Raw genomic sequence first — 27257 nt, forward strand, 5'->3', positions numbered from 1 at the left:
TCGAATTGCTACCATTCCTGGAGCAACTTTGGGTCAATCTGGGCATTGACATTCACGTCCGTGCTGCTCTGCTCCTGTTCTTTCCTCTGCGCTTCCTCCTGTTCTTTCCTCTGCGCTTCCTCCTGCTCTCTTGTTTGGATTTCTCTAGCAATTTCTGATGTAGCAAGAGGTTCATTGGTAAGTCGTTGTTCAGGCTCGCTTGACTGTGTCATTGGGGCCGTTGCTAACAAATCTAGAGGCAGAGTTTGCAACCTCTGCTCTCTAAGTCTGTTAAATTCGACTAACCCGTCATCGTGATATCTCATTCTGGCTAGCGTTTGAACCTGAAATAATGACTCGGCCGAGGAGAATAGGTCATCAAACTCATCTTCTTTATGTTCAAATTTAGTGAGTTTTGCCTGTTCAAGTGCATTATAGGCGACTTTGTTTGGATCAAATCGTCTGTTAGGAAGAGTGGCGAGATTCAGCGTATTAATCTTTTCTGCTTCTTTCTCTGCATGTTTGTAGTCATGCAGAGCGTAAACACCACACCTTAGAGGAAAAGGAGGCCAGACCTACTTCTTTTTATTCCTTAGAGTCTGTGTAAATCCTTCGGAAGTAAGCTGATATGCTATCTCTCGAGCCAATAGTTTGTCAGGTATATACAAGGGGAGGACATGAGGCCTGGCATGACTGCCGAAAACTCTTACATATGTAAATTTTTCTTCTCCGAACCAGTTTCCTAAGGCTGTCAAGTCAATCTGTGCTTGTGAGGAAATCTTAGGAGCAGGTTTGTCAAGAATTGCATAGTAAATGGGTAACATAAATCCATTGCAAACTTGATATAGGTGGTGTTTACAGTGGGCTTTCCACAACTTCTGGTGGTAGATATGAATGGGCATGGGGTCCTGTGGAGTCCATCTCCACCCCAGCATAGGAAATTCGAAATTAAAACAGAGAGTATCTAAGATGTAGGCACTAAAGTAAAATGGAAGAATGAACCTTTCAATAACGTGGGATTTGTTTCTGAATTCAAGGACAGCTGTTGCTAACTTATCAGATAATATATTCCCCCAATCCATTATTTCGCTATGGCATGCTGCTTCCATTAAAGGTACCATCTCTATAGTGAAGTTTGAGGAATCATGCAACCCCCAAATCCTACACATCATTACTCCAGCATAACAATAAGGAGAACACATGGAATCGACAGAGTAGTTACCCGAGGACTCATGCTTGTGTTTCGCTGGGTTTTGTCTCCAATCCCGTATAGGTGCTGATTCAATGTCATTTGCATCTCTGAAGTTATACTTCTTCTCTGGTGCGGGCAAATGGTACATTTGTCTCAAATCATCGGGTTGAAACGAGCCGAACACTCTGCCGTCGATAGCGCAAAATGTTCTGTTTGTAATTGGGATTTCCTCAATTGCCCATCTTACCACATCTATGTATGGAAGAATTTGCTCTCGAGCCGCTATCCGGTGTAGGTAAGAGTCGGCCAAATCCTTCAGGGTTGCATCAGACTTCCGGGTTGGGTCCGCTGTAGCTTGTACTGATGTTACCTGAGGTTCTTCGGCCTCAACCAGATTATAGATGCTCAGCCAAGTAGTTTTACCGAGACCAAGACATGTGTTGTCTGAGATTAATCCCTTTTTACTTGGTCCCGGATCAGCAGTGTGTTGTCGTGTTACTGTGGAAGCTGAAGCTATTCCAGATTTCTTAGACTTCTTCTCCATTTGGCCTAAATTCGTTGCTTCGGAGGAGCTCTACACAGGAGATAAAATGAACATAATGCGGAGAATAGGTTGCGCAAACCAAATATGAAAGAGTTATATCAATTAATGAATAATGGAAGACTAACATAAGGTGGCCGCGAATACAATCTCTGAAGAGATTTTGGCCTTACTATTCCATTAAATGGTCGTTTAAACCTGTCAATCATTTAAATGCTCATCATATCGTTTATTGGCCGAATAATTCATTTAAGCGTGGCTTTGATGTTTTGGCGGTTGGGCGTAAGTGAATCACTATCGGGAAGAGAAAGGCCTTTAATACTAATTAATCATAATATATCCCAGCCTTATCAATCCTTTTTGAAAGTTGCGCCTAGCTTTATCGCAATCGGCGATCGGAGGAATGCTTAAGTTGTTATATTGGTGTCCTTTCGAAATCCTCGATCGCCGATAGTGATATCGCCAATTCGCATCGGGAGGCTTTTAGAAGAGGGCTTTTAATTGCATGCATGTTACATTCCCCGATCGCCGATAGCGATATCGCATCGGAGCAAAGAGAGGGGCCTTTTGTTATGATCGCTTGCCTTCCCGATATCTGATAGTTATTCGCGCTTGTCGCATTGGGGAAAACCAATGGGTCTTTTGTTATGCATCCTTTGTTATTGCGATATGCGATCTTGCGATCGCTTTATCGCAATAATAAAGGATTATTCATTTTTTATTATAAGACCGATTATGTGCTTTCTCAAAAGGTTTATAATGTTTTATTTCTTTTCGGACCTTTTGAGGAATGATAAGTTGATACCAATTTAATTTAAAAAGGTACCCATTTCATATTATAGTTTTGAAAGTAATTTTTTTTTGAAATGGGGGGTTGTTGTAGAGCACAACAGTACCATATATAGCATCCAAAAATACAATTTAAACAATGAAAAATTATATATATATATATATATATATATATATATATATATATATATAGATATATATATATATATATATATATAGATAAACGATTTTTTTTTGAAATTTCATTCTGAAAAAAAAATAAAAATAAATAAATAAATAAATAAATAAATAAAATTGCACTTGAAGAAATTTGATCCCTCTCGGCTCATGTTAGATTTGTGCTTAAAATGGATCTATACTGGTTTAACTAGTTTTAATCCCACTTCTCCACCTTTTTCAACATAACCTAATGTAATGACTATTCAATATCATGAGAAATTGATCATTCTAACTAATGTTCATTTGATATGGGTCACACATTAATGACTCTCTCTATATAGATAATCTCAAAAATGATATCTTATACGTTGGACTATGAAAGCCTTAAAAATACTTAATAAAGAGTCAAGGGAGCTTTAAATGAATAGTTCATAAAGAATAATACTTGCTAAGGCTTTATAAATAAAGTAATGAGTTAAGTCGGCTTGATTGTGGAGCAAAACACAATTAAGAGCACTTAAGCCAAAGCAGTCTCAAGCTGAGTGACTCATAAAAAGTCCAAGTTACTAGATGCAAGCCCTAGAGGTGATAATTGATGTGTGGGATTCATTTTGCTAGTTTCAATTTCATTGCTTCATGTAATGAGTGCTAAGTGGACTATTCAACATCAAGAGAAATTAGTCATTCAAACTAATGCTCACAGAACATAGGTCATGCATTAATCACTAAATTTATGTAGATAATCCCAAAACCAATATCTCATATGCTAAACTTCAACCAAAAGATTATTGAGATGGGTGACCTCCTAGGAAGTCCTACTTACTAGGTGTGAGCCCTAAGGTGATGACTAATACATGCAATTCATTTCACTAATTTCAATCCCAACTATTCATTCTTGTGAGCATTACTTGGTGCAACAATTATGAAGAGTATTATTTAATATCGTAAGAAATTGGCCATGCTCAAGGGATATGCGTCATGAAATAATTCCCAAAATAATCTCTCTTATATTAGATTGTGAAAACCCTCAAATCCTAATGTTAAGTTGCATTATTTAAAATTCTAAAATATCAACAACCTTCTAATATTATCATAATCAAGAGCATCACATCGTTGATGGATGCATTTTTAGGCTCATTAATACTTAAAGTTTATTTTTCCTTATATGACCTTCTCCTTCATATGAATTTGATATAAATAGAAGGGGGATTATGTATGTGTGTGTGTGCGAGAGAGAGAGAGAGAGAGAGAGAGAGAGAGAGAGATTCATCTTTACAAGGTAAGTCAATGCAAAATTCATTTTTTTACATTGAAGTGTGTAATATGTACACGTGGGTGGAAAAATTCATTCTAGAGTTTATCTTTACAAGGTAAGCCAATGCAAAATTCATTTTTTTGCATTTAAGTGTGTAATATGTACATATGGATTGAGAAATTCATCACAAGACACTTTCCTTTTAGGTCAATCCTTGTATTGTTGAGTACACTTAGACACTGATGACACTTGTTACTTAAGTGTTAGACACTCATTGGACATGTGCCCTAGTTAGGTTGCATGTCCCACACTCAAGTCATGCATATCTCAATGCTGGCTAATTATTAATTTCTCATTTGATGGCATTGGTCAATTATGTTCAAAGTATCAATACTCGGATTTTAATGCATCAACCCTAATGCTAATCACTTTTGACAATGACGATAAGGCATCATCTACCACACCAACAAATGAAATAGAGCATAATGCCAATATCAATGTTACCTAATAGTTAGACACTCGTGGGACATGTGCCCTAGTTAGGTTGCATGTCCGATGCACATCCCATACCCAAGTCATGCGTATCTCAATGTTGGCTAGTTATTAATTTCTCATTTGATGGCATTGGTCAATTATGTTCAAAGTATCAATACTCGGATCTTAATGCATCATCCCTAATGTTAATCACTTTTGACAATGGCGGTAAGGCGTCACCGGTCACACCAACATATGAAATAGAGCACAATGTCAATGTCAATGTTACCTAAGTGTTAGACACTCATGGGACATATGCCCTAGTTAGGTTGCATGTCCCACACTCAATTCATGCATATCTCAATGCTGACTAATTATTAATTTCTCATTTGATGGCATCAGTAAATTATGTTCAAAGTATCAACACTCATATCTTAATACATCAGCCCTATTTTTAATCACTTTTGACAACAACAACGATAAAACATCACCTGCCACACCAACATATAAAATAGAGCATAATGCCAATGTTTATGACTATAATACTAATGACTCTTATTATAAGATCTACAAAGTATGAGTTATGAGATTATTCTACCCTATTTTATATTTTCCATCTGTATTTCCATTTATGATCTTAATTATGCATTATTTTTGTTCACATTAAATAAGAAAGTACAATTTATACTTCTATATACATTATCTACAGTGTATTTGTATGTGTTTGATGCAATATAATTCTAAATTTAAAATCTTAAAATAACTTACATCTTTATGCCTATTTTATTTCTGTAATATATAGATATATTTGTGTCTCATGTTAGACACTCATGTCCATATTTTCCATTGTTACATGACTTAGGTTAGTACATATATAACCATTCAAGAACAAAACTTCACCCATGTATGATACATAAAATACTCTCACAAGTTACAAAGAAAATACCTTATTAATATAACAAGAACAATAACTTTGCTTTTTCAATCCATAGACCTTTCGAGCTGGGATCATTTATAATCTTGTTGCCGGCAATGATGAGATATTGATGACTTTTTTTTTTGCTATAATTACTTCATGTTTATCTGCACTCAATTTTTATTTCATAGTACATCTTACTTTGGCACATGAATATTGGAGCAGCGATGAATTGTTCACGTCTTGCACTTTTTTCTAGAAGCTTCAGAGATGGCATTTTCAGGGTTCCTTGGTGCTACACATGATTGTGCTGGTAATGCTAACTGTTCCATTCTATTCTGTGTATGATTACAATCTGATTTCATATTCACCCAAATTGAACATAACAATTGCATTAATTTGACATATAGGAATTGCATTTTATTCATTACATAGAAGGGAATGAATGAATAATTTAATGTAACCACACTTGGACAGAGACACAGAAAATCCTTGAACATAGTAGGACCTTGTAATCTTCATATGGGAAACCATATAACTTTGACAGTGAAGTCAAACAAGACTGAACCCATCTTTCTACCAAATCCACAATAAGTGTGGAACGAATGTCCCAAAATACCCCAGGGGCATAATATTTCTTTTAATTTTATTATTATTATGAGTATCCCAATTTATGAAGCTAAGGTAGTAGAGGGGCAGTTGCCAATGGTATCACATCCGAGAATATCCCTGTACTCTCTTGTTATCCAAAACTGATCATAAACTTTCCCATCTGAACTTTTCTTGTACTCGAGCAGCAAAGAAGAATGATTAAAAGCCGTGAGCTTAACAAATCCATAATCATGGTCCTTGAAATAACTCCAACTGGTTTGTAGAGTAGTATAATCAGCTAGGGCACAACCTCCCCCACCAACCACTACGTGTATGGTTGCATTGAACGTACCAGAATAGTGAGACCTTTCAGAACTCACACATATGTTCTGCACCATGACAAAAAAACCAAGATGAATGCTCCTTCAAATGACATTTTTTTTTAAAAACTCACTTTATAAAAGAGTCCCATGAAGATTACAAGGAAGAAGGGCACACAAAATTGCACAGTATAACACCATTGTTGTTCCAAGACATCTCAATGCATCAATTGGAAAACGAGCTTACCTCATAAATGGGACATGTTCGCTCATAATTGTGAACATGGCCATAAAAGGCAAGGTCCACTTTATACTTCTGCCAGAGCTTTTGCAGCATCTCTCTCCCCATAGGCTCTTCAAATGCTCCCTCCTCTGCATACCAGGAGGCTGAGGAGTAGCCTAGAACACGATGAGCAATAAAGATAAGCCAGGGCTGCTTCTGTCTATCGGCAGATGCAAAACATTCCTCGATGAACTTGTATTGCTCTGTTCCCTCTCGCCAATCATGTTCTGAATCAGCAATACAGAAATGGAACATGCCATAGTCGGTAGAGTACCTGAACAATGACATACACAGAACACTCACAATTACACTTGCTTGAAAAGAATGAATTAATAGTATTTGATAGTCTTTCATCGTCTAAAAGAAGCTACACCTGAAAGCTAATTTTCCCATCTTCCTTTTAGTAAGCCAAACTGAAGAAGGAAAGCTCCGTTTTGGAAGTATTTGCAAATTTTACATGGAGTCTATATCAGTTATTAAGGTTGATTCCACTGCTTCCATATGTATTTAATAACTTGCCATGGAATTTAAACTAATTTAGTGCGAAGCAGTAGAACATTTGTCCCCATATTTTGGCGTGTTGCTTTGGTTTCTTTCATACTTTTTTGATAAAAATGTCATTACTTAAGGCTATGTCCTTACATACAAACATTTGTTCACAAAAGTGCCTTCTTATTTCTCATAGAAATTCCTCACCATGTTGCCAGTATTGAAAAAACAATTTCAACTCTTCGGTTTTTTGTCACAAATGTAGTCAGCAACCAATAATTACCAACCTTCTTGCTAATAAACATAGGCTTTTCAAGTTTCAACTACTGCCATGCATACCAGATCTTAATGGGAATGACCTTGTAAGAAGCAAATACTAGTCAAATCCATACAAAAATGGGCATTAACAAAATTTATCCACAGTACAATCAGACTAAAACAATGATGTCTGCTATCACAACACTCTTGGTTTATATACCGATGAATTAGAGGATAAGTGGCTACATTCTTTCTGGAATCTACTTTTCTATCTTACTATTTGCAGACATTGTTTTACTATCTCACTCAATTGCAGGTCTTCAGAAAAACTTGATGTTATCAATTCATTTTGTGATGAGCATGGCCTACAGGGTAATCTTGGAAAGACAAATATTATGGCATTCAACATGTCCAAGAAAGAAGCATCCACTATAAATCTGACATATAGAGGACAGCTGATGAAGGTGGTATCATCTTATACTTGCTTGGATTGGGTATCTTCTGGACCATCTTCAGCTTGATTCTTGCAGTAGAAGTAAGATTTAACAAAGGTTATGCAACAATAACACCCGTTAAGCAACAATATTTCCAGCTTCAATAGAAAAAAATTCAGGGCAAGATTTATCCCTTTCACAAACTAGTTTGTTGATTTAGGGTAGCATTGGACGTGCTCTAGCCATGAAAATTGGTGGAGAGGCTAAAGCACATGAGATCTCCAAAACCCAGAAATCGTTTTGGAAAAATCCATCCGGATGAAGAGTTATTAAAATAATTAATATTTTTAATGAGTTCCTAAGTCTAAACTTAGGGAAATAAAAATATTAATGGGTATTAATAAAGATAAGGATGAGAAGCTTCCAAAAGATAAGGATCAAGTCTATTTTAACCTTAGCCATTGATTAGGGACTTAATCTCGGCCATTGATTCATCAACGGGAAAAATATAAAAGGGGATTTGAGGGTCAGTTGGAGATATACTGAGGGAGACCAGTCAGTTTGATTTCCGAAGCGAGGTTTGCTGAGAAATTCGAACTAGAGGTTTGGATTGCAGCAAGAGGTAGCGAGTGCGGAACAGAGAGTCAGAAACAGTACCAGAAGATCAACGCAGAGATTAGAGAGGCAGACGCAGAGGCAACAGGACTACGCAATCACTGGAGGGCCTGCGTGGGTGATGCAGAGAGGCCCAGTGCTGACGCAGAGAGGCAGGCGTTGACGCAAAGGGTTTGGGAGCTGCGCAGAGGCCAACAAGTCTGACGCTGAGTCTGGAAGAGGTGCTGGAGAATTTATCTCTGTTGGGTAAGCCAGTTTGGCACCCAGTTGTGCTCAAGAATAGTTGATTAATAAAATCCTCCTCTGCTACACTGACTTTCCCGCATTGGGTTTTTCGGAAGACAATTGTCCAAAATATCTATGTTGGTGCGTTTGATTCTTGTGCATATATTTGTTCCTGTATTATGGTGTGATATCTGCAGCAGAATTTATTTTAATGTTTACTGAAGCGTTTTTGTAAATAACTTATTGGAAAATAAGTAGGTAAAATAAATCAGTTGTTGCAGTGATAGAATTTTCACATGGTATCAGAGCAAGTAATCAGAGACAGGAAGGGAAAATCAATTATGGGTCGAGACCATGATGCAGAGGCATCTACGTCAGGAGACTCGCACAGATTTTTAGAAAATTGCACAAGAGACAATAATTTTGATTTCTCTATGTTGGCTTCCAGATTGGAAGAAGTTGCTTGTGTGACTAGCTCTGCATCATCAGAGGTATGGTATATAGACAGTGGAACCTCCTAGCATATGATGGGAATCCAGGAATGTTTCTCAGATTATCAGGAGGAAAGGATGAATTTTCAGATCACCATGGGGAATAAGGCAAAGTGTACTCCAGTAGGGAAGGGTACCATAGTTTTTCAAACAAAAACAGTTCTGTGCTACCAATGTGTTGCATGTACTAGGACTGGGGATGAACTTACTTTCTGTATCGCAACTTCAAGGCAAGGGCTATGACGTTTTCTTCATCAAGGAGAAAGTATACGTCAAACACCCGAGCTAGAAAAAGAAAGTGTAGATCAGGATCAAAAGTAACAGGTTGTACAAATTACAACTAGAATCACCAATGGCACTGATAGGGAGTCATGGAGACAAGGATTTGAACGAACTATGGCACAAAAGAATGGGACATTTGTACCATGGGGCTCTGAGAATTCTCGGGAAACCTGTAACAGGAGTTTTGGATCTTAGTACAGAACGAGATGATGTATGTAGAGGATGTGCTCTGGGAAAGTATGACAAAGCGGCATTTCCTAGAAGTAAAAACAAGGCCAAGAGTGTACTAGGATTGATACACTCAGATATCTGCGGACCTATGTCCACTAAAGCTCTTAGTGGTGCCGAATACTTCATCACCTTCATTGATGACCACTCAAGGAAAACTTGGATTTATTTTTTGAAAACCAAGGACGAGGTTTTCTATCAATTCAAAGAGTTCAAGGCTCTGGTAGAGAATCTGACAGGGAAGAAAATAAAAGTTTGCACTCAGATAATGGTGGAGAGTATGTTGATAAGGACTTCACTGATTTTTGCGCTAAGGAAGGCATCAGAAGAGAGTGGACAACTTCTTACAATCCGGAGCAGAATGGAGTAGCAGAAAGAAAGAACAGGACTATCGTAGAAGCAACTAGGGCCATGATGTATGATCAAGATATGCCAAAGTTCCTGTGGGTAGAAGCATGCAACACAACAGTCTATGTTCAGAATAGAACTCCTCATCGGGCATTGGGCAAGATTACTCCAGAGAAAGTCTTCACAGGGAAGACACCTAGAGTCAGTCATTTCAGGATATTTGGGAGGTTAGCATATTGCCGCATACCCGAGGAAAAAAGGAAGAAGCTAGATCAAACTGTAGAGAAAGGATATCTAGTGGGATATAGCAAGAACACTAAGGCATACAAAATCTATCTTCCAGGGGGCAGGAAGGTAGTAGTTCGACGAGATGTGAAGTTCATGGAGGATAGGGCCTTCAAAAAATCTCGAGAAATGTCTTCGAGGTGCACTGAAAAGATGAGCCGTTGGTCAAACCAGTTCAACCAACGGAAGCAAAGAATTCTTCCTCAGATCAGGAAGAATCACAGGAGGAGGAGGAGCTAACAGAAGCACCTGCTACCAGAGGAAGAACGAGCAGGGAACTTTGTCAAATTCTGCGAGATGCAGAGGATTTCATCAGTGCACCAAAAAACAATAAAAGGGAGCGAAAACAGCCAAATAGATATCAAACATTAGTAGCTCAGGATGGGGAGCCTGCCAATTTTCAGGAGGCTGCTCAACATCAGGTTTGGTTGGATGCGATGGTAGAGGAATACAACTCCATAATGGTGAACGATGTCTGGGAGGTAGTGCCGAGGCCTCAAGACAGATCGGTGGTAGGTTCGAGATGGAGATTAAATATGCTACAGATGGCAGTGTGGAAAAATACAAAGGCAGGTTTGTGGCTAAGGGGTATACTCAGAAGAAAGGAATTGACAATGAAGAGACCTTCGCCCCAGTAGCCAGGTATACATCTATTAGAACCGTGATATCTCTTGCAACACAGATGGGATGGGAGATTCATCAGATGGATGTCAAAACAGCATTCCTGAACGGGGTGATAGAAGAGGAGGTATACATTGAATAGCCAGAAGGCTTTGAGACACATGAGAAGAAGTCTCATGTATGCAGATTGAAGAAAGCCTTGTATGGGCTGAAATAGGCACCTAGAGCATGGTATGGTTGAATTGATGGCTACTTGCAGAAGATGGGATTTGTCAAGAGTGACGCAGATCCAAATCTCTACTATCTGGTTGTAGAGAATGAGCCTCTAATCCTAGTATTATATGTGGATGATCTCTTCCTGACAGGATCATCCAGGCTCATCGAGGACTGCAAGAAGAATCTAGCCACAGAATTTGACATGAAGGATTTGGGACAAATGCATTATTTCCTGGGGTTGGAAGTTTGGCAGCAAAAGGGGGAGATCTTCCTTGGGCAAGGGAGATATGCTACAGAAATTCTGAAGAGATGCAGGATGCAGGATTATAGACCCATGGCTACTCCAATGATTACCAACTGGAAGAAAATTGATGCGTCAGAAGACAAGGATGTTGATCCCACCTTATACAGGCAGCTCATAGGGTCCCTGATGTATCTAGTTAATACCAGGCCAGACATTTGTTACGCTGTCAACACCCTTAGTCAGTTCATGGTGGAACCAAAGAGGGTGTTGATTTGGGGTAGCATCATATGTGCTTTAGCCATGAAAATTGGTGGAGAGGCTAAAGCACATTAGATCTCCAAGACCCAGAAATAGTTTGGACAAATTGTACCCAGCTTGGGAGATATTAAAATAATTAATATTTTTAATGGAGTTCCTAAGTCTAAACTTAGGAGAAATAAAATATTAATGGGTATTAATATAAAACTGGGTTAGAAGGTTCCAAAAGTCATAGATCAAGCCAAATCTAATCTTAGCCATTGATTAGAGATTTAATCTCGGCCATTGAATGACCAACAGGAAAAGTATAAGAGGAGGCTTGAGGGTCAGTTAGAGAACACACCAGAGTGATTAGTCATTCATTTTTCTAGAGTGGGGTTGCTAAGAAAAAGTGAATCAGTGATCAACGACGAGGGGCAGTGAGTACTGGATAGAGACAGTACTAAGAGACCAGCGCAGAAGCAGGGAGAGCGAGAGCAGCAACCAGTTCAGGCCACACAGAGCCCAACAGAGACAGCGCAGAGGCCAGAGGGACTGTGTCATCCACGCAGAGGCTGCTGAAGTGACGCAGAGGGTCCCAGAGGCTATGTAGTGCCTCAGAGGGCTAACGCAGAGGGTCCTGGGGCTGACACAGAGACCAAAAGGGCCAGCACTGAGCTTCAAAGTCGCTAGAGAGGGTTTCATGGGACAGGTTTTTTGAATACCTGTTTCCGAATATAGAGGTATTGCTGCCGTGTATTTTTCTCTGTCGGGTGAGCCGGTTAGGCACCCAGTTGTACTCAAGGAAATACTGCATAATAATAAACCCTCAGAATAGCTGCACTAGTTTTCCTGCATTGGGTTTTTCCGGGGACATTTGTCCAAAAATAACGATGTCACTTGTGTGCTTGTTTTCTTTCAGTTGATGATCTGTAGATGTTGTGACTGTATTGTGTTTATTTTGGTATTTAAATGTTTTAAATAACTTGTTCAGAATTTACAAGTAGAAGAAATAAACCAGCAGAATACAGATTAATTTTCTAACGGATAGACTTAGAAAATTCAACAGAGGGCGCACTGGGCAGCATCCAAACATGTTCTCAGATATATATAGGGAATAGTCGATTATGGACTCTTGTACACCAGGAGTAAGGATATCAGATTGAGTGGATTTACTGATGCAGATTGAGCTGGAAGTTCAGTGGATTGGAAAAGTACCTCTGAGTATTGTTTCAACATTGGATAGGGAATGACCTCCTGGTGCAGTAGGAAATAGAAATCCGTAGCTCTGAGCTCAGCTGAAGCAGAATATATGGCTGTGTTGTCGCGCAGATTGACACGACAACGCTCAGAACGGGGGCTGTCACTCTGATCCCCGATCCCTCCGTTTAACCCTGTCTCCCGCAGCTAAGGGGGGTAGTCCCTGGGAGATGATGAGACCAACTGTCGACCATTTGGTTGGGAGACACGAGATACGATATAAAAAGCACTCGATGGATTTGATTAATTGAGCAGACCAGTGCCTTAAAAGATTGTTATTAAAATGATTACTTGTTAAATGACAAGGAAACATAAACCGTGAACAGCAATCATTTGTCAACAGCGAAATCACATGACCAAAACGATATCCGGCAATTGAAAATTTTAAAAAAAGATGAATGCTTTTAAACCACCACGAATCGTAAACCATTAACCAGATATCGTATTCGTATCTCGACTTGAAAAATTCAGCATGAAAGATATGACAAATCCCGAAAATGACTGGATCTGATAAAGAGAATTTTCCACAAAAATTTTTTACACTTTTTTCAATTTTTTTTTTTTTTTTTTTTTGACACAGAAGAAATCTAAAAAAATTAATCTAAAACTAAAAAAACAAAACTAAGGCTAAAATCCTTTTCCCTTTTTTATTTTTTTATATTATAAAAATCTAAAATTTAAAAATCTAAAAATTTAAAATCTAAAATCTATTCTAACAAAACCAGAACATTTTCTTGACTTTTTATTAAATTAAAACTAACAAAATGAAAACTAATTAAAATTATATTAAAATCCTAAATCTAAAGTCTAAAGGACAAAACTAAAATAAAATAAAATCTAATTTAAAGTCTATCTAACCCAAACCCAATTTTCTTATATTTTTTTTTTTTTTTATATTATAAAACAAAATCTAAAAGTTTATAAAACAAATCTAATAAAAACAAATTAAAATCCTATAAAACAAAACCTAACTAAATTTAAATTAAAATAAAAAATCTACGTTAATCTAACTTAAAATCTAAAACTAAAATCGATTTTAAATATAAAACAAAGCTATATAAAAAAAATTTTAAATCTAAACCTAAGTAAATCTGAACTAAACGTAAATAAAAAAAAAACTATGCAAATATATTCATAAACCCAAAACGATGATACCTGACCCAGATTAGCAATGCAGAACACGTATTGCGAAATGAAAATCGAATTACCTGAGGGTTTGCGTGTTTTTTGCAGGTTCATATGCGGTTTCGAAAACGATACCTGAGGCTCTGAGCTACGCATATGGCCACGAAATGCAAAAAAAATTCGATTTACCTGTTTGATAATGCTGCAGATGTAGCAGAATGGATACCTGTGGCGACACAACGATTTCTTGAGACGCTGAGCAAATGGCAGCGGATTTCTTGATGCTGCGTTTGAGAAAACGTGAGAATGAACCCGTAACAGTTTTTCGATGGTCCTCAGATAAGCTGTTGATCTCATGCAGATGTAAATCGTGATGCTAATTTCAGAATAGACAGAAAATATGGGTGAACGCTGATGATAAAGCAATGAAATCGTGACCCTAATCAAATCGATCAGCAGGACAGGACTGTCGGCGGTTTGAAATCGAATTGATGCCGTGTGCAAATGAAGATCATACATCGACGAAAAAAAAAACATTGTTTGTCTGGCGTGATGGAATGTTGGGTATGATTTTGCTTGCTCTGGCCCGATAGTGAGGACGGCAGACGTATTACATCATTTGTTTTGAAACATGCATCCTCCAGTGGCGATTTATGAGACGCATTTGCATTTCCTTTTCCTGATTGGCCTGCAAATGGATCTAGCCTGTATATGCAGCAGCAAGGATTTTGCAGGCAAACTGATCCCCCGGGTGTGTAGTTACTAGCGAAATATGGCACGGATGAGGGGTTTCAGAAAACTTTAACAATCCTGCAACCTGAAATAGATCAGATCACCCAAAAAAATGATATATGCATAAAACCAACACTAAAAACCCTAATGAAAACTGTATGAAGCAAAATTTTAAAACCCTAGATCAAAAAATTTGAAACCCTAAAACAGCTGTTTAATCTACAGATTTGGCCCCTTAACAGCCAGATTTAGCAGTAAGCATAGAAAATATTTTAAGAATAAAAATTTGAGGTTTTCACTGTGAAGAACTTCAGAAAAATATCTCATGCAAATCAAATAAATAAACCGAATGATAGACCCAGGATCAAATCCAACTGGGCTCAGCAAAAAATGCTTGCGGGAGTTGGCTGGTTCAACCGAGAACTTCCCCGAACGCCCACAAAATTTCCTTCAATGATGTTTTCTGCACAGCTCAAAACAACTGTCAATAAAGAGGGCAAAAATGCTGCTAGATCTCAGGAAGTAATGGAGATACCTGCCATTACTTCAGAAACCTTAACAGCACCCAAACCCTAGCAAGTGAACAAGATACCTGTGCCCACACTACTCTACAAAAAGCTATTATTAACGGCTGAAAATAACATATGCAGAAAATGAAACAATCTCACAGCATTTTAAGAGAGTAACACCAGCAAGATATGGACCCCAAAGTCTTCTTTTATTAACCAGAAACAAATTTACAAGAGAGCTTCTTCAGTATCAGACTCACAGATCCAATGATCTGAAATGACCACCTAAGACCCTATATAAAGGAAATGATCCCAACGGCTAGTTCGAATGATCCATGTAGAAATGATCTCGACCGTTGATGAGGATCAAGACATCTCTTGATCTCATCCGTCGATTTATTCACTTAAAAAAATATTATTATTTTATTTAATTTTTTAAATTTTTAAATTTTTTATTATTTTTTATTTATTTAATTTATTTAATTTTTTAAATTTTTAAATTTCTTAATTTTTATTTATTTTATTATTTTATTTCATTTTTTAAATGGATCATCGAACCAAGCCTTTGGAAACATCACCTAAGACCTAGGACTTAGGACTCACGAGGGGATTTAAAACATTTTCAACCCTCAAGACACATTTCATGATGACTTTTTACAATTTACAACTCAAGGGGACAAACCCACTTAATACAGACCCTCACAAAACACCCAGTTCTGCGACATAACTATAATCTAGTAGATCAACACACTAGGATTCTCCTAAAATTCCAATGACAAAATCCATCCCGGCTTTGGGGTCAGGTTTGAAGGAAAACTCTGCCGATCCATGGATCGGTGAAATGAAAAACCTTCCGGGACGTAGATTACCATTAGAAAGTTAGGTCCACCTAGGCAATTCACATACACGACTCATATCTGCTAAGATTATTTACAATTAATACATGCAGACTGGGTTTACAATTAAAATGATCAAGCTGCTGATGACTGCAGGATGGCACGGAAACGTTGATCAGGTGCTGCCCCTTTTTGCAAAGAAAAGGGGGGTGTACTGCATGGGTAGTTGACCAGTAGTGGTCAACATCTGGCTCTACTTGGGGACACGTTGCTGCACTGTAGAAATGTGAGAATCCAAAATCTGCACCCATACAACACACAGATAAAAATAAGTAGCGTCCATTCCAAAATCATCATATACATTAAGCACAGGAAAGATAAAAGCTCTTCATTTATTAACTATCTAAAGCAGAAACGAAAATGCGGAAAAAACAAGGAGTGGGGTTAGAAATACGATACAAAGGATGCCCTACGGCATCAGATGTGTTCAATATAGTGCATACTGAGCATTTGCCTGCTTTCAGGCAAATCTGTCGGCTGCTTGTCGGATGTACCATGTCCAATTCTGCATAAGGTAGGACTTTTTCCTATCTGAAAATCAAGCTGCTCACGGCCGTCTGATGCGTCAAATCTTCTTCTCTTTTTCTTTCTCTTACGCTTTTTCTTTCTGGCAGGTTCAATTACTGATGACCTGGAACTTTCTGTTTCAAAACCATCAGATGAAGTATGCGTGATATGTCTTTCTTTAGCCCGCATCTGATCTTTATCAATCTTAAGTCTATCCGGATCACCTTCAATTAACCATCTTTCAATCGAATCAATAACCTCCTCATAATAAGATGGAGCTTGTTGCAGCACATGAGAAGGCTCCTGATCTATTGATGTCACCTAGTTTCTTTCATCTTCCAATTGCTGAAACCTTTGAACCTGTATTCTAATGGCATCCATCTGTCTAGAGTGTTCAACCTTTATATCATCGATTTGTCTGGCATGATGTTCTTCCATGTCTTTTATCATTTTATTGTTCTTTTCCTTTATGTCCATCAAGTAATGCTGCATGAAATTTATTTTTTCTTTATGATTCGCTTGTATGTCAGCCAACTGATTATTATGATTGAACGTCATGATAGTCATTTCCTCTTCAATAGTTAGTAACTTGTTTTGCATAGAGTCAATTTCCCTATCATGATCAGCTTTCATGGTCACCATATTTTCCTCTAAGACTGACATCTTGCTATGCATGTTTCCAATTTCTGTTTCATATTTAGTTTTCATGGCCTCAATTTCTTTAGCATGCTGATTTTGCGTGACCTCAATCTCCCTATTACGTTTTTCCAGGTGGGTGCATAAAGTTTTCACATCATTGACATAATTAGTTTGATTGATTTCCATATTTCTCACCAGCATCATTAGATCTCGTAAAATTTGCTTTTGCTCTTCCCTTTCATTGTCATTTGTCCCTGATTTTTCACTATCATGAACTTGATCTGCAATATTTCGGGTGGATGACACGTTCTGACATGATGAATCGTCTTGGGATCTTTCAGCTGGACCGCTTATCAAATTACTTTCATTCTGTTGCACAATTTTAGAGGCAGAAGGCAAGCTGTTTGGACTATCATATCTATCTTTAAAAGCATTGAGAATGTCTTGTAAAGAAGTGAAAAAATCATTAGGGAAATTATTAAACCAATTCAAGGCATCACCCTCTAAAGAATGGACAAATAGACGCATCTTGAAATCTTCATGATTATATTGAGGAAATCTACAATATAAGATCATTACACAAGTAAACATGTTTAAATGCTGTTTAACAGTGACCGAATCACCACCCGAGAACTTAAATAATTTAAAAATGGCCTCTCTCGGAAGATCATGGAGATTATCAGTAAAATGACATGGTTTAAATGAATAATCCATGATGAACAATAAGGGATCAAATGGATGATAGAAATAGATCTTTGCTCAAGAAAATCAAGAGATGAAAGAAGTGGAGTCGCCACTTGAACAATGAGTCTGATTCTAGGATCCAAAAAGTAATCAACAAACAGATATGCGAGCGGCTTCTTGTCTGGGAAAAAATAAGAAAATGGAGTCGCCACCCAAACAAGAAACACACCGAATAGATATTGATGATGTGACGAAAAAATAAGGCAATGAAAGATCCAAATGATAACCCCAAAGATGGAATCTGCCATCTCAAATGAGAGATGAGAAAGATGAGAAGATGAAATGTCGATGAAATTCCAGGAACAGAAAAACTCTGTCCCCGGCAACGACGCCAAAACAATGTTGGCGTTGCCGGCTCAAACGAATGATAGAAAGATGCACGATGAATGATGAAAAGTCGTTGAAACACCAGGGACAGAAAAACTCTATCCCCGGCAACGGTGCCAAAAAATGTTGGCGTTGCCGGGCCAGATGAAAAGATAAAAATGAGAAGGAAGATTGTCGTTGAAACACCGAGAACAAAGAGTCCCCGGCAACGGCGCCAAAAAATGTTGTCGCGCAGATTGACACGACAACGCTCAGAACGGGGGCTGTCACTCTGATCCCCGATCCCTCCGTTTAAGCCTGTCTCCCGCAGCTAAGGGGGGTAGTCCCTGGGAGATGATGAGACCAACTGTCGACCATTTGGTTGGGAGACATGAGATACGATATAAAAAGCACTCGATGGATTTGATTAATTGAGCAGACCAGTGCCTTAAAAGATTGTTATTAAAATGATTACTTGTTAAATGACAAGGAAACATAAACCGTGAACAACAATCATTTGTCAACAGCGAAATCACATGACCAAAACGATATCCGGCAATTGAAAATTTTAAAAAAAGATGAATGCTTTTAAACCACCACGAATCGTAAACCATTAACCAGATATCGTATTCGTATCTCGACTTGAAAAATTCAGCATGAAAGATATGACAAATCCCGAAAATGACTGGATCTGATAAAGAGAATTTTCCACAAAATTTTTTTACACTTTTTTCAAATTTTTTTTCTTTTTTTTTTGACACAGAAGAAATCTAAAAAAATTAATCTAAAACTAAAAAAACAAAACTAAGGCTAAAATCCTTTTCCTTTTTTTATTTTTTTATATTATAAAAATCTAAAATTTAAAAATCTAAAAATTTAAAATCTAAAATCTATTCTAACAAAACCAGAACATTTTCTTGACTTTTTATTAAATTAAAACTAACAAAATGAAAACTAATTAAAATTATATTAAAATCCTAAATCTAAAGTCTAACGGACAAAACTAAAATAAAATAAAATCTAATTTAAAGTCTATCTAACCCAAACCCAATTTTCTTATATATATATATATATATTTTTTTTTTATATTATAAAACAAAATCTAAAAGTTTATAAAACAAATCTAATAAAAACAAATTAAAATCCTATAAAACAAAACCTAACTAAATATAAATTAAAATAAAAAATCTACGTTAATCTATCTTAAAATCTAAAACTAAAATCGATTTTAAATATAAAACAAAGCTATATAAAAAATCTAAACCTAAGTAAATCTGAACTAAACGTAAATAAAAAATAACTATGCAAATATATTCATAAACCCAAAACGATGATACTTGACCCAGATTAGCAACGCAGAACACGTATTGCGAAATGAAAATCGAATTACCTGAGGGTTTGCGTGTTTTTTGCAGGTTCATATGCGGTTTCGAAAACGATACCTGAGGCTCTGAGCTACGCATATGGCCACGAAATGCAAAAAAAATTCGATTTACCTGTTTGATAACGCTGTAGATGTAGCAGAATGGATACTTGTGGCGACACAACGATTTCTTGAGACGCTGAGCAAATGGCAGCGGATTTCTTGATGCTGCGTTTGAGAAAACGTGAGAATGAACCCGTAACAGTTTTTCGATGGTCCTCAAATAAGCTGTTGATCTCATGCAGATGTAAATCGTGATGCTAATTTCAGAATAGACAGAAAATATGGGTGAACGTTGATGATAAAGCAATGAAATCGTGACCCTAATCAAATCGATCAGCAGGACAGGACTGTCGGCGGTTTGAAATCGAATTGATGCCGTGTGTAAATGAAGATCATACATCGACGAAAAAAAAAACACTGTTTGTCTGGCGTGATGGAATGTTGGGTATGATTTTGCTTGCTCTGGCCCGATAGTGAGGACGGCAGACGTATTACATCATTTGTTTTGAAACATGCATCCTCCAGTGGCGATTTATGAGACGCATTTGCATTTCCTTTTCCTGATTGGCCTGCAAATGGATCTAGCCTATATATGCAGCAGCAAGGATTTTGCAGGCAAACTGATCCCCCGGGTGTGTAGTTACTAGCGAATATGGCACGGATGAGGGGTTTCAAAAAACTTTAACAATCCTGCAACCTGAAATAGACCAGATCACCCAAAAAAAATGATATATGTATAAAACCAACACTAAAAACTCTAATGAAAACTGTATGAAGCAAAATGTTAAAACCCTAGATCAAAAAATTTGAAACCCTAAAACAGCTGTTTAATGTACAGATTTGGCCCCTTAACAGCCAGATTTAGCAGTAAGCATAGAAAATATTTTAAGAATAAAAATTTGAGGTTTTCACTGTGAAGAACTTCAGAAAAATATCTCATGCAAATCAAATAAATAAACCGAATGATAGACCCAGGATCAAATCCAACTGGGCTCAGCAAAAAATGCTTGCGGGAGTTGGCTGGTTCAGCCGAGAACTTCCCCGAACGCCCACAAAATTTCCTTCAATGATGTTTTCTGCACAGCTCAAAACAACTGTCAATAAAGAGGGCAAAAATGTTGCTAGATCTCAGGAAGTAATGGAGATACCTGCCATTACTTTAGAAACCCTAGCAGCACCCAAACCCTAGCAAGTGAACAAGATACCTGTGCCCACACTACTCTACAAAAAGCTATTATTAACGGCTGAAAATAACATATGCAGAAAATGAAACAATCTCACAGCATTTTAAGAGAGTGACACCAGCAAGATATGGACCCCAAAGTCTTCTTTTATTAACCAGAAACAAATTTACAAGAGAGCTTCTTCAGTATCAGACTCACAGATCCAATGATCTGAAATGACCACCTAAGACCCTATATAAAGGAAATGATCCCAACGGCTAGTTCGAATGATCCATGTAGAAATGATCTCGACCGTTGATGAGGATCAAGACATCTCTTGATCTCATCCGTCGATTTATTCACTTAAAAAAATATTATTATTTTATTTAATTTTTTAAATTTTTTATTATTTTTTATTTATTTAATTTATTTCATTTTTTAAATTTTTAAATTTCTTAATTTTTATTTATTTTATTATTTTATTTCATTTTTTAAATGGATCATCGAACCAAGCCTTTGGAAACATCACCTAGGACCTAGGACTTAGGACTCACGAGGGGATTTAAAACATTTTCAACCCTCAAGACACATTTCATGATGACTTTTTACAATTTACAACTCAAGGGGACAAACCCACTTAATACAGACCCTCACAAAACACCCAGTTCTGCGACACAACTATAATCTAGCAGATCAACACACTGGGATTCTCCTAAAATTCCAATGACAAAATCCATCCCGGCTTTGGGGTCAGGTTTGAAGGAAAACTCTGCCGATCCATGGATCGGTGAGATGAAAAACCTTCCGGGACGCAGATTACCATTAGAAAGTTAGGTCCACCTAGGCAATTCACATACACGACTCATATCTGCTAAGATTATTTACAATTAATACATGCAGACTGGGTTTACAATTGAAATGATCAAGCTGCTGATGACTGCAGGATGGCACGGAAACGCTGATCAGGTGCTGCCCCTTTTTTCAAAGAAAAGGGGGGTGTACTGCATGGGTAGTTGACCAGTAGTGGTCAACATCTGGCTCTACTTGGGGACACGTTGCTGCACTGTAGGAATGTGAGAATCCAGAATCTGCACCCATACAACACAGATAAAAATAAGTAGCGTCCATTCCAAAATCATCATATACATTAAGCACAGGAAAGATAAAAGCTCTTCATTTATTAACTATCTAAAGCAGAAACGAAAATGCGGAAAAAACAAGGAGTAGGGTTAGAAATACGATACAAAGGATGCCCTACGGCATCAGATGTGTTCAATATAGTGCATACTGAGCATTTGCCTGCTTTCAGGCAAATCTGTCGGCTGCTTGTCGGATGTACCATGTCCAATTCTGCATAAGGTAGGACTTTTTCCTATCCGAAAATCAAGCTGCTCACGGCCGTCTGATGCGTCAAATCTTCTTCTCTTTTTCTTTCTCTTACGCTTTTTCTTTCTGGCAGGTTCAATTACTGATGACCTGGAACTTTCTGTTTCAAAACTATCAGATGAAGTATGCGTGATATGTCTTTCTTTAGCCCGCATCTGATCTTTATCAATCTTAAGTCTATCCGGATCACCTTCAATTAACCATCTTTCAATCGAATCAATAACCTCCTCATAATAAGATGGAGCTTGTTGCAGCACATGAGAAGGCTCCTGATCTATTGATGTCACCTGGTTTCTTTCATCTTCCAATTGCTGAAACCTTTGAACCTGTATTCTAATGGCATCCATCTGTCTAGAGTGTTCAACCTTTATATCATCGATTTGTCTGGCATGATGTTCTTCCATGTCTTTTATCATTTTATTGTTCTTTTCCTTTATGTCCATCAAGTAATGCTGCATGAAATTTATTTCTTCTTTATGATTCGCTTGCATGTCAGCCAACTGATTATTATGATTGAACGTCATGATAGTCATTTCCTCTTCCATAGTTAGTAACTTGTTTTGCATAGAGTCAATTTCCCTATCATGATCAGCTTTCATGGTCACCATATTTTCCTCTAAGACTGACATCTTGCTATGCATGTTTCCAATTTCTGTTTCATATTTAGTTTTCATGGCCTCAATTTCTTTAGCATGCTGATTTTGCGTGACCTCAGTCTCCCTATTACGTTTTTCCAGGTGGGTGCATAAAGTTTTCACATCATTGACATAATTAGTTTGATTGATTTCCATATTTCTCACCAGCATCATTAGATCTCGTAAAATTTGCTTTTGCTCTTCCCTTTCATTGTCATTTGTCCCTGATTTTTCACTATCATGAACTTGATCTGCAATATTTCCGGTGGATGACACATTCTGACATGATGAATCGTCTTGGGATCTTTCAGCTGGACCGCTTATCAAATTACTTTCATTCTGTTGCACAATTTTAGAGGCAGAAGGCAAGCTGTTTGGACTATCATATCTATCTTTAAAAGCATTGAGAATGTCTTGTAAAGAAGTGAAAAAATCATTAGGAAAATTATTAAACCAATTCAAGGCATCACCCTCTAAAGAATGGACAAATAGACGCATCTTGAAATCTTCATGATTATATTGAGGAAATCTACAATATAAGATCATTACACAAGTAAACATGTTTAAATGCTGTTTAACAGTGACCGAATCACCACCCGAGAACTTAAATAATTTAGAAATGGCCTCTCTCGGAAGATCATGGAGATTATCAGTAAAATGACATGGTTTAAATGAATAATCCATGATGAACAATAAGGGATCAAATGGATGATAGAAATAGATCTTTGCTCAAGAAAATCAAGAGATGAAAGAAGTGGAGTCGCCACTTGAACAATGAGTCTGATTCTAGGATCCAAAAAGTAATCAACAAACAGATATGCGAGCGGCTTCTTGTCTGGGAAAAAATAAGAAAATGGAGTCGCCACCCAAACAAGAAACACACCGAATAGATATTGATGATGTGACGAAAAAATAAGGCAATGAAAGATCCAAATGATAACCCCAAAGATGGAATCTGCCAGCTCAAATGAGAGATGAGAAAGATGAGAAGATGAAATGTCGATGAAACTCCAGGAACAGAAAAACTGTCCCCGGCAACGACGCCAAAACAATGTTGGCGTTGCCGGCTCAAACGAATGATAGAAAGATGCACGATGAATGATGAAAAGTCGTTGAAACACCAGGGACAAAAAAACTCTATCCCCGGCAACGGCGCCAAAAAATGTTGGCGTTGCCGGCCCAGATGAAAAGATAAAAATGAGAAGGAAGATTGTCGTTGAAACACCGAGAACAAAGAGTCCCCGGCAACGGCGCCAAAAAATGTTGTCGCGCAGATTGACACGACAACGCTCAGAACGGGGGCTGTCACTCTGATCCCCGATCCCTCCGTTTAAGCCTGTCTCCCGCAGCTAAGGGGGGTAGTCCCTGGGAGATGATGAGACCAACTGTCGACCATTTGGTTGGGAGACACGAGATACGATATAAAAAACACTCGATGGATTTGATTAATTGAGCAGACTAGTGCCTTAAAAGATTGTTATTAAAATGATTACTTGTTAAATGACAAGGAAACATAAACCGTGAACAGCAATCATTTGTCAACAGCGAAATCACATGACCAAAACGATATCCGGCAATTGAAAATTTTAAAAAAAGATGAATGCTTTTAAACCACCACGAATCATAAACCATTAACCAGATATCGTATTCGTATCTCGACTTGAAAAATTCAGCATGAAAGATATGACAAATCCCGAAAATGATTGGATCTGATAAAGAGAATTTTCCACAAAATTTTTTTACACTTTTTTCAAATTTTTTTTTTTTTTTGACACAGAAGAAATCTAAAAAAATTAATCTAAAACTAAAAAAACAAAACTAAGGCTAAAATCCTTTTCCTTTTTTTATTTTTTTATATTATAAAAATCTAAAATTTAAAAATCTAAAAATTTAAAATCTAAAATCTATTCTAACAAAACCAGAACATTTTCTTGACTTTTTATTAAATTAAAACTAACAAAATGAAAACTAATTAAAATTATATTAAAATCCTAAATCTAAAGTCTAAAGGACAAAACTAAAATAAAATAAAATCTAATTTAAAGTCTATCTAACCCAAACCCAATTTTCTTATATATTTTTTTTATATTATAAAACAAAATCTAAAAGTTTATAAAACAAATCTAATAAAAACAAATTAAAATCCTATAAAACAAAACCTAACTAAATATAAATTAAAATAAAAAATCTACGTTAATCTAACTTAAAATCTAAAACTAAAATCGATTTTAAATATAAAACAAAGCTATATAAAAAAAAATTTAAATCTAAACCTAAGTAAATCTGAACTAAACGTAAATAAAAAAAAAACTATGCAAATATATTCATAAACCCAAAACGATGATACCTGACCCAGATTAGCAACGCAGAACACGTATTGCGAAATGAAAATCAAATTACCTGAGGGTTTGCGTGTTTTTTGCAGGTTCATATGCGGTTTCGAAAACGATACCTGAGGCTCTGAGCTACGCATATGGCCACGAAATGCAAAAAAAATTCGATTTACCTGTTTGATAACGCTGCAGATGTAGCATAATGGATACCTGTGGCGACACAACGATTTCTTGAGACGCTGAGCAAATGGCAGCGGATTTCTTGATGCTGCGTTTGAGAAAACGTGAGAATGAACCCGTAACAGTTTTTCGATGGTCCTCAAATACGCTGTTGATCTCATGCAGATGTAAATCGTGATGCTAATTTCAGAATAGACAGAAAATATGGGTGAACGTTGATGATAAAGCAATGAAATCGTGACCCTAATCAAATCGATCAGCAGGACAGGACTGTCGGCGGCTTGAAATCGAATTGATGCCGTGTGCAAATGAAGATCATACATCGACGAAAAAAAAACACTGTTTGTCTGGCGTGATGGAATGCTGGGTATGATTTTGCTTGCTCTGGCCCGATAGTGAGGACGGCAGACGTATTACATCATTTGTTTTGAAACATGCATCCTCCAGTGGCGATTTATGAGACGCATTTGCATTTCCTTTTCCTGATTGGCCTGCAAATGGATCTAGCCTGTATATGCAGCAGCAAGGATTTTGCAGGCAAACTGATCCCCCGGGTGTGTAGTTACTAGCGAAATATGGCACGGATGAGGGGTTTCAGAAAACTTTAACAATCCTGCAACCTGAAATAGACCAGATCACCCAAAAAAAATGATATATGCATAAAACCAACACTAAAAACCCTAATGAAAACTGTATGAAGCAAAATTTTAAAACCCTAGATCAAAAAATTTGAAACCCTAAAACAGTTGTTTAATGTACAGATTTGGCCCCTTAACAGCCAGATTTAGCAGTAAGCATAGAAAATATTTTAAGAATAAAAATTTGAGGTTTTCACTGTGAAGAACTTCAGAAAAATATCTCATGCAAATCAAATAAATAAACCGAATGATAGACCCAGGATCAAATCCAACTGGGCTCAGCAAAAAATGCTTGCGGGAGTTGGCTGGTTCAGCCGAGAACTTCCCCGAACACCCACAAAATTTCCTTCAATGATGTTTTCTGCACAGCTCAAAACAACTGTCAATAAAGAGGACAAAAATGCTGCTAGATCTCAGGAAGTAATGGAGATACCTGCCATTACTTCAGAAACCCTAACAGCACCCAAATCCTAGCAAGTGAACAAGATACCTATGCCCACACTACTCTACAAAAAGCTATTATTAACGGCTGAAAATAACATATGCAGAAAATGAAACAATCTCACAGCATTTTAAGAGAGTAACACCAGCAAGATATGGACCCCAAAGTCTTCTTTTATTAACCAGAAACAAATTTACAAGAGAGCTTCTTCAGTATCAGACTCACAGATCCAATGATCTGAAATGACCACCTAAGACCCTATATAAAGGAAATGATCCCAACGGCTAGTTCGAATGATCCATGTAGAAATGATCTCGACCGTTGATGAGGATCAAGACATCTCTTGATCTCATCCGTCGATTTATTCACTTAAAAAAATATTATTATTTTATTTAATTTTTTAAATTTTTAAATTTTTTATTATTTTTTATTTATTTAATTTATTTAATTTTTTAAATTTTTAAATTTCTTAATTTTTATTTATTTTATTATTTTATTTCATTTTTTAAATGGATCATCGAACCAAGCCTTTGGAAACATCACCTAGGACCTAGGACTTAGGACTCACGAGGGGATTTAAAACATTTTCAACCCTCAAGACACATTTCATGATGACTTTTTACAATTTACAACTCAAGGGGACAAACCCACTTAATACAGACCCTCACAAAACACCCAGTTCTGCGACACAACTATAATCTAGCAGATCAACACACTAGGATTCTCCTAAAATTCCAATGACAAAATCCATCTCGGCTTTGGGGTCAGGTTTGAAGGAAAACTCTGCCGATCCATGGATCGGTGAGACGAAAAACCTTCCGGGACATAGATTACCATTAGAAAGTTAGGTCCACCTAGGCAATT

General features: G+C 37.1%; 1 protein-coding gene across 4 annotated transcripts in view; it reads right to left on the reverse strand.

The window, feature by feature from the left end:
* Positions 1–5610: 5610 nt before the first annotated feature.
* LOC149137965 (putative inactive purple acid phosphatase 27) overlaps positions 5611–27257 on the reverse strand; it is a 357459-nt gene continuing 335812 nt past the window's right edge. For all 4 annotated transcript variants that reach the window (XM_089453021.1, XM_089453020.1, XM_089453018.1 and 1 more), the window contains 2 exons: positions 6464–6773; positions 5611–6285 (listed from right to left, as the gene is read on the reverse strand). In XM_089453021.1, the coding sequence (XP_089309147.1) occupies positions 5977–6285; positions 6464–6773 (619 nt within the window). In that variant the 3' untranslated portion in view covers positions 5611–5976. The remainder of the gene's footprint in view (positions 6286–6463; positions 6774–27257) is intronic.

The sequence above is a fragment of the Pinus tabuliformis genome, chromosome X (assembly GCF_031772625.1).
Source record: "Pinus tabuliformis cultivar Carrire ecotype Pingquan chromosome X, CPIR1, whole genome shotgun sequence".
NCBI lineage: Eukaryota > Viridiplantae > Streptophyta > Pinopsida > Pinales > Pinaceae > Pinus > Pinus tabuliformis.